Below are 7,459 nucleotides of genomic sequence, written 5' to 3'. Positions count from 1 at the left end.
CAATTCTGTTCAGTTTTGTATTCTCTCCACTATTCTTTATATTTGATATTTCACTATTATTTATATTTACCTAATTTATATTTGGTAGGAAAACAATCAGATAAAGAAGAGGTATAAAAGTGGAACAAAGGTGAAAATTAACATTGGTATGTAGGTATGTATGCCTCAAATTACTTGAACAATTTTAAATTATATGCAGTTATTAAACTGGGCTGGTAACAAATATAACTATAAAAATCTCACACAAAATCTAATAACCAGCTAAACATGATGAGATCAAATGAACAGCAACTATAGAGGTAAAAAATGTGCGTAATTTAGCAAAGTGGCGTATCTGTTTTGAGGGCTTTAAAACGCTGCTGCTAGATGAAAGGTTTGATGTGGTGAGGCAGACGCAGATTCCCAGCACACCAACGATCCTCCTCCTCCGTCAGCATAATGTCATCCAAGAAGTCCTGCCGATACTTTTGTCAGGACAAGAAACTGTTTCTGTGAAAAGCCAAAACTAGACAAGAGAACTCTAAAAAATGTTATTCACTCTGCTGATGTCCAGGCTGGACTTCAACATCTACGATACAAGGTCACCATTTCCTGGGGCTGCACACAGATGTGCTAAATTTTGAAATATTTATATCCATGAATTCCTACTTTACATTTAGCCCCCAAATAATGAGCAAACGGAATAGAAGGTCTCAATCGAATGGTATAAAAGAGACAAGATGACAAATTCAATACAGTGCCCTCCTCCCTCCAGAAAAACAAACAAATCTTTCAAGTCCCCTTGAAAAAACTGCAAATAAATTTGAGACTATGGCAAAGAATGCATTATGTAAACAGCTCTTCCAACCCATAATAGCTCAGTATATTAAAAGAATTTTTCTTTTTTTTTTTTTTTTTTTGAGATGGAGTTTTGCTTTTGTTGCCCAGGCTAGAGTACAGTGGTGTGATCTCGGCTCACTGCAACCTTCACCCCTCCTGGGTTCAAGTGATTCTCCTGCCTCAGCCTCCCCAGTAGCTGGGATTAGAGACAGCCACAACCACGCCCGGCTAATTTGTATATTTTTAGTAGACCGGGGGGAGAGGGGGGTTTCGCCATGTTGGTCAGGCTGGTCTTGAACCTCTGACCTCAGATGATCCACCTGCCTCGGCCTCCCAAAGTGCTGGGATTATAGGCATGAGCCACTGTGCCCAGCCTATTAGAAGGATTTTGAAGAATTAAAAAACTGCATATGACTTTTGCAATCCCAGCACGTTGGGGCCCTGAGGCAGGTGGATCACCTCAGGTCAGGAATTCGAGACCAGCCTGGCCAACATGGTGAAACTCCATCTCTACTAAAAATACAAAAATTAGCTGGGTATGGTGGCACATGCCTGTAACTCTAGCTACTCAAAAGGCTGAAGCAGAAGAATCGCTTGAACCCAGGAGGCAGAGGTTGCAGTGAGCCAAGATCGTGCCACTGCACTCCAGCCTGGACATAGAGTAAGACACTGTCCAAAAAAAAAAAAAAAAAGGAAAATAAAAGAAAAAAAAGAAAAAGAAAAACAGCATATGACTCTTAAATGTACTTTTAAAAAAATGTTATTACTGATAAAATAGTCAAAATGATGTACCACGTTTGACATGTGAGGCTGACAATGTCCACAATGCATGACTGGACCCTGCTTTGTGATGGGTGAAGGGAAACGTGCTCCTACATTAGTGGAAGTGTAAATGCGTGCCATCTTTTTGGACGGTACTTTGGCAATCTTTATCCATTTTAATTGTAAATATTAGACCCAGCCTTGTGTAAAGCAGCAAGACTGAAGACCATTTAGGAGTCGGTTAATAACAGGTGGATTAATTTAAGCACCAACGTACCCTGCGTCCTTAAAAATGCACAAGGATCAGCACAGAAAGCTGCCCCACCTGTAAGGCTCTTAACACCACACACATGCGCACAACGCCTTTGGGTGAGGAGCAGAAAACAGGGAGGAGACACTAAGGCGGGCAGGGAAGGACACACTTCACACCACACCTTCTCGTATTGCTGCTTTCAAATTAATACTGAAAAAGGCCAGGTGTGGTGGCTCATGCCTGTCATCCCAGAACTTTGGGAGCCTGAAGCGGGTGGATCACCTTGGTCAGGAGTTCGAGACCAACCCGGCCAACATGGTGAAACCCCATCTCTACTAAAAATACAAAAATTAGCCAGGCTTGGTTGTGGGCGCCTGTAATCCCAGCTACTCGGGAGGCTGAGGCAGGAGAATTGCTTGAATCCAGGAGGTGAAGTTTGCAGTGAGCCGAGATTGTGCAACTGTACTCCAGCCTGGGTGACAGACGGAGACTCCATCTTAAAACACACACACACACACACACCCCCCAAATCACCAAATTAATACTAAAAAGTACCTCCCATTAAAAAATCATTTGAGTAGAAGCTAAGTAGACATAAATGAATTTCACCAAAACAATAGAGGTATTCTTACCAGTACCCATCCATGGAAGACCAAAAACCTAGGTTCACGTGAACACTGATAGAACATTGAAGTTTATGTGCTGTGTTGCTCAAAATAAAACCATAGCAAGAAAATAAGCTTTTCTACACATTCCTATAAATATTTAGGGACCATATTGGTCATTGGTAAATGGAAAAATACTTATTTCTGAGCACCTGTTTAAAAGCTAACATCCTAACCACAGAACAATTAACATTTTCTAGGTTTTCCTCCCCCTTCTAAGTTAACAAAAAGCACCTGGATACATGGAAATTGAAAGCAAAACACACAAGACAGACTCTCAATGCAGGCAATGAAATTAAGAGGGGAAGGTTATTTAAGAGAATGAATTTCGGACTGTCATATGTCAACACTTCTATATATACATAATTTGAATTAAACATTTGCCTTACCACACTGCACAATCCTTTGAAGGGGCTGGAGGACCAAGAAGTGAACCAGGGCTGTCAAAACCAACAAAAACCTCAGGGGCGGGTAGGGAAATGAGTGTGGTCTGGGGACCGTGATTTTATTTTTAGGGTGAGGTGATTGAGCAAGTTCATACGTTCAGAGCTGAGAATAAAGGTGGAAGCAGCAAGAAGATGACTCAATCCTGTCTCTATCCTGCCTTAGGTGACTCAAAGCTTTTCCTTTAAACTTTATGTAACACAGATAAGAGTTTTTCTTCTTGACATGGAGTCTTGCTCTGTCGCCCAGGCTGAAGTGCAGTGGCATGATCTCAGCTCACTGCAACCTCCGTCTCCCAGGTTCAAGCAATTCTCCTGCCTCAGCCTCCCAAGAAACTGGGATTACAGGTGTCCAGCACACCTTTTTTGTTTTGTTTTGTTTTTTAAGTAGAGGAGGAGTTTCACCATGTTGGCCAGGCAGGTCTCGAACTCCTGACCTCAGGTAATCTGCCCGCCTCTACCTCCCACAGTGCTGGGTTACAGGGGTGAGCCACCGCGCCCGGCCTTACATGGCATATTAATATACAAAGGGCATCACCGTCCTCACTCCAGGGTTCGAAGCTGAGGTTCTGTGGTGTTGACTGGGTTGCTCTGTTTTAGGGGAAGGTGCATTAACGCATACGGGATGATAACACCCTGTATTTCCCTTGAACTGATTAATCAAGCCCCAGAGAAAGATGACTGGATGGTGTAGGGATTAATTTGGGATAGGCACAGTCACTTTCTCCTGAGTGAAGTCAGGTGGGTGAGGAGTTGGGGAGAAGTTTTTCAAGTACCAGGCAGGATTACAGCCGGAGGGAGGGAAAGGAAAGCTGCCGGTTGAGGTTATTTTCTGAGGATGAGTGACTTCCCTAAGCTCGCACTTTGTCGCTATGCTTTTTCTACAGACCGACCTCTCCCACCACACCTTTCTACGCAGGTGTCCTGAATGATTAGAAAGAAGCAGTTAAGATTACAGGGCTGGAAGTCTCAGACCCAGTTTTGAATATTGATTTGCCGCTTTCTGCCCCAGGCAAGCCATTTAATTTCTCTGGGGCTCAGCTTCCTCCCTTGGTAAACAGGACAAACAACACTGTCAGAATTATACAGCATTTCAGTAACTAAGTTACAGTTAACATATTATTAGCACAATTAGCACCGTAACACCCCCCACCCCAGACTCCTACTAAATGCGCACATTTGCTAACCCCGACATTCAAGTCGCAGTACCCCCACTCTGTATTCTATTTTTGAGATGAAGTCTCACTTTGTCACCCAGTCTAAAGTGCAGTGGCGTGACCCTGGCTCACTGCAACCTCTGCCTCCTGGGTTCAAGCAATTCTCCTTCCTCAGCCTCCCTAGAAGGTGGGATTATAGGAGCCTGCCACCACGCCCGGCTTATTTTTGTGTTTTTATGAGACAAGGATTTCACCATGTTGGCCAGGTTGGTCCTGAACTCCTGACCTCAGATGATCCACCTGCCTTGGCCTCCCCAAGTGCTGGGTTTACAGGCGTGAGCCACTGTGCCCAGCCCTCTGTACTGTATTTTAGACCGAATGTCTGGAAAGGACAAGAGACTTACCTAAATATCCCAAGTAAATATGAGGTTTTAGAGGAAAATCTTTACAGCAAAATGGGGCAACTGGACTTTGTTCTTTCGAGGAACCCTTTGGTCCCGGGCTTTGAGCAGCCAAAAGGGAGAGGGTGGGGGCGCCTAGTAAGCTCAATATGCAGGTTCTAATCAGCAGTGGAGAACACAAGCAGGAAGGACAGGGAGCAAGACAGGAGGAATACTCACCAACTTCACACCTCGCCTCCAAGAGCAGGTCCTGCGCTGGGACAACTGGCAATCACAGAAAAAAGGCGGCCACGCCCAGCTCCGTGCCCACGAGGCGATAATCCTTGGGGAGGGCTGAGCCCGTGATGTTGCTGCTGCCTATTGGCTGCAACCGGCTCTGAACGACCAGCCCCAGGGAACAGGCACTTTTCTGCACCTGTGTGCACCATTTACAGGTGCTCCGCCAAGAGGCTGCCTTGCCCCCACACACCTGCGCTCAGGGCGCCCGGATGCTAACAGCCTTCAGCTGGCTGTCCCGGAGCAATTAGTGTATGTGTGTGTGTGAGAGAGAGAGAGAGACAGAGAGAGTGCATGTGTGTGGGAGAGAGTGTGTGAGAAAGAATGTGCAAGACAGAGACAGTGTGTGTGACAGAGAGAGACAGAGTGCATGTGTGTGAGAGTGTGTGTGTGTGAGAAAGAATGTGCAACACAGAGACAGTGTGTGTGAGAGAGAGAGACAGAGTGCATGTGTGTGAGAGTGTGTGTGTGTGAGAAAGAATGTGCAAGACAGAGACAGTGTGTGTGAGAGACAGAGAGAATGCATGTGTGTGAGAGAGTGTGTGTGAGAACGTGCAAAACAGACAGTGTGTGAGAGAGACAGAGAGAGTGCATGTGTGTGTGTGAGAATGTTCAAGACAGAGACAGTGTGTGAGAGAGAATGTGTGTGAGACAGTGTGTGTGCATGTGAGAGTGTGTGAGAGAGACAGTGTGTGAGAGAGGATGTGTGTGAGACAGTGTGTGTGCATGTGAGAGTGTGTGAGAGAGACAGTGTGTGAGAGAGGATGTGTGAGAGACAGTGTGTGAGAGAGAATGTGTGTGAGACAGTGTGTGTGCATGTGAGAGTGTGTGAGAGAGACAGTGTGTGAGAGAGGATGTGTGTGAGACAGTGTGTGTGCATGTGAGAGTGTGTGAGAGAGACAGTGTGTGAGAGAGGATGTGTGTGAGACTGTGTGTGTGAGAGACTGTGTGTGAGAGTGTGTGAGAGAGTATGTGTGAGAGTGTGTTTGTGAGAGACACAGAGTGTGTGTATGAGTGTGTGAGAGAGACAGTGTGTGTGTATGTGTGTGTGTGTGTGTTGGGTGCCCTTATTTTACATAATCCGGAAGTTGCACTTGGCTTTTTTGTGTGTGTGTATATTGACAAATTATAATTGTATATTCTCGTGGGGTCCAGTGTGATCTATGTACACAATGTCAAATGGTTAAATCAAGCTAACAAACACATCTGTTGCCTTGAATACTTATTTTTTTTTGTGGTGAGAACACTTGAAATGTACTCCCTTAGCAATCTTGAAACAGAAGTTTATACTTTTGATAAAGTCCAATGTATTTAGTTTTAGTTTGTTTTGATGTGGACTCTTGCTCTGTGACCCAGGCTGGAGTGCTCAGTGCAAACTCCGCCTCCCGGGTTCAAAGGATTCTCCTGCCTCAGCCTCCTGAGTAGCTGGAACTACAGGTGTGTACCACCACGCCCGGCTAATTTTTGAATTTTTAGTAGAGAGGGGGTTTCACTATGTTGGCCAAACTGATCTCGAACTCCTGACGACAGGTGATCCACCAGCCTCGGCCTCCCAAAGCGCTGGGATTACAGGCATGAAATACTGTGCCTGGCCAAACGTGTTTGAAAATGCCATTTGAAGAATTTATGGTGAACGCATATTAAATTTATGGTCTCTCCTTAGGTCATGAATGTCTTCTGATTAGTTCACTTTTAGAAAGTATAGCATCTTTCCTTTCACATTTAGATTTATACTATACTTGGAATTAATTTTGTATATGGTATGAGGTAGGAATTCAGATTTTTTTCTTCTATGTGTGACCAATCAATTTAGCACCATTTGTTAAAATACTACCCTTTGCCTAGTCTTTTGGAGTGTCGGTTTGTCAGAAGTCACATGATCATGTTTGTGACCTTCTGTTTTGGACTCTATTCTGTTTCCCAAGTATATTTCTCCAATCTCTAATTAAATGCATGGAAAATACCATACTGTGCTAGCTATCCTGAACTCTTTGTATTTCTTTTTTTTCTTTTTCTTTTTCTTTTTTTTTTTTTGAGACAGAGTCTTGCACTGTCACCCGGGCTGGAGTGCAATGGCATGATCTCAGCTCACTGCAACCTCCGCTTCCCCAGTTCAAGCGATTCTCCTGCCTCAACCTCCCGAGTAGCTGGGATTACAGGCACCTGCCACCATGCCTGGCTAATTTTTTGTATCTTTAGTAGAGATGGGGTTTTGCCTTGTTGGCCAGGCTGGTCTCGAACTCCTGACCTTGTGATCCGCTCACCTGGGCCTCCCAAAGTGCTGGGATTACAGGCGTGAGCCACCGTGCTTGGCCACTTTTCTTCACATACTTTAGAATTTGCCTGTAAATTTCCATTAGTGTACTTTGGGCATTTTATGGTCATTGCAATAACTTTATGAATACAGCCGAGGAAAACTGTCATCTCTGAAAGGCAGTGTTCCTATTCATGACGTTTGTCTAGTTCTCCATTTATTGGGTATTCTTTATTTTTGTCTTTTGAGACAGGGCCTCACTCTGTTGCCCAGGCTGGAGTGCAGTGGTGCAAACATGGTTTACTGCAGCCTTGACCTCCTGGGCTCAAGTGATCCTCCCACTTGGCCTCCCAAAGGGGTGGGATTACAGGCGTGAGCCACTAGGCCTGGCCAAGGCACATCTTTTTTTTCTTTTTCTTTTTTTTTTTT

The 7,459-nt window shown here is 44.7% G+C and overlaps 1 protein-coding gene across 1 annotated transcript in view; it reads right to left on the bottom strand.

The window, feature by feature from the left end:
- Positions 1 to 3,639: 3,639 nt before the first annotated feature.
- The window catches only part of NLRP8 (NLR family, pyrin domain containing 8), a 64,835-nt gene continuing 61,015 nt past the window's right edge, over positions 3,640 to 7,459 (bottom strand). The window contains exon 10 of the mRNA XM_011996982.1: positions 3,640 to 3,754. Within this exon, the coding sequence (XP_011852372.1) occupies positions 3,640 to 3,754 (115 nt within the window). The remainder of the gene's footprint in view (positions 3,755 to 7,459) is intronic.

The sequence above is a fragment of the Mandrillus leucophaeus genome, unplaced genomic scaffold, assembly GCF_000951045.1.
Source record: "Mandrillus leucophaeus isolate KB7577 unplaced genomic scaffold, Mleu.le_1.0 Scaffold53, whole genome shotgun sequence".
Taxonomy (NCBI): domain Eukaryota; kingdom Metazoa; phylum Chordata; class Mammalia; order Primates; family Cercopithecidae; genus Mandrillus; species Mandrillus leucophaeus.
Note: the sequence above shows the minus strand (reverse complement) of the source record. Positions and strands in the feature narration are given on the sequence as shown.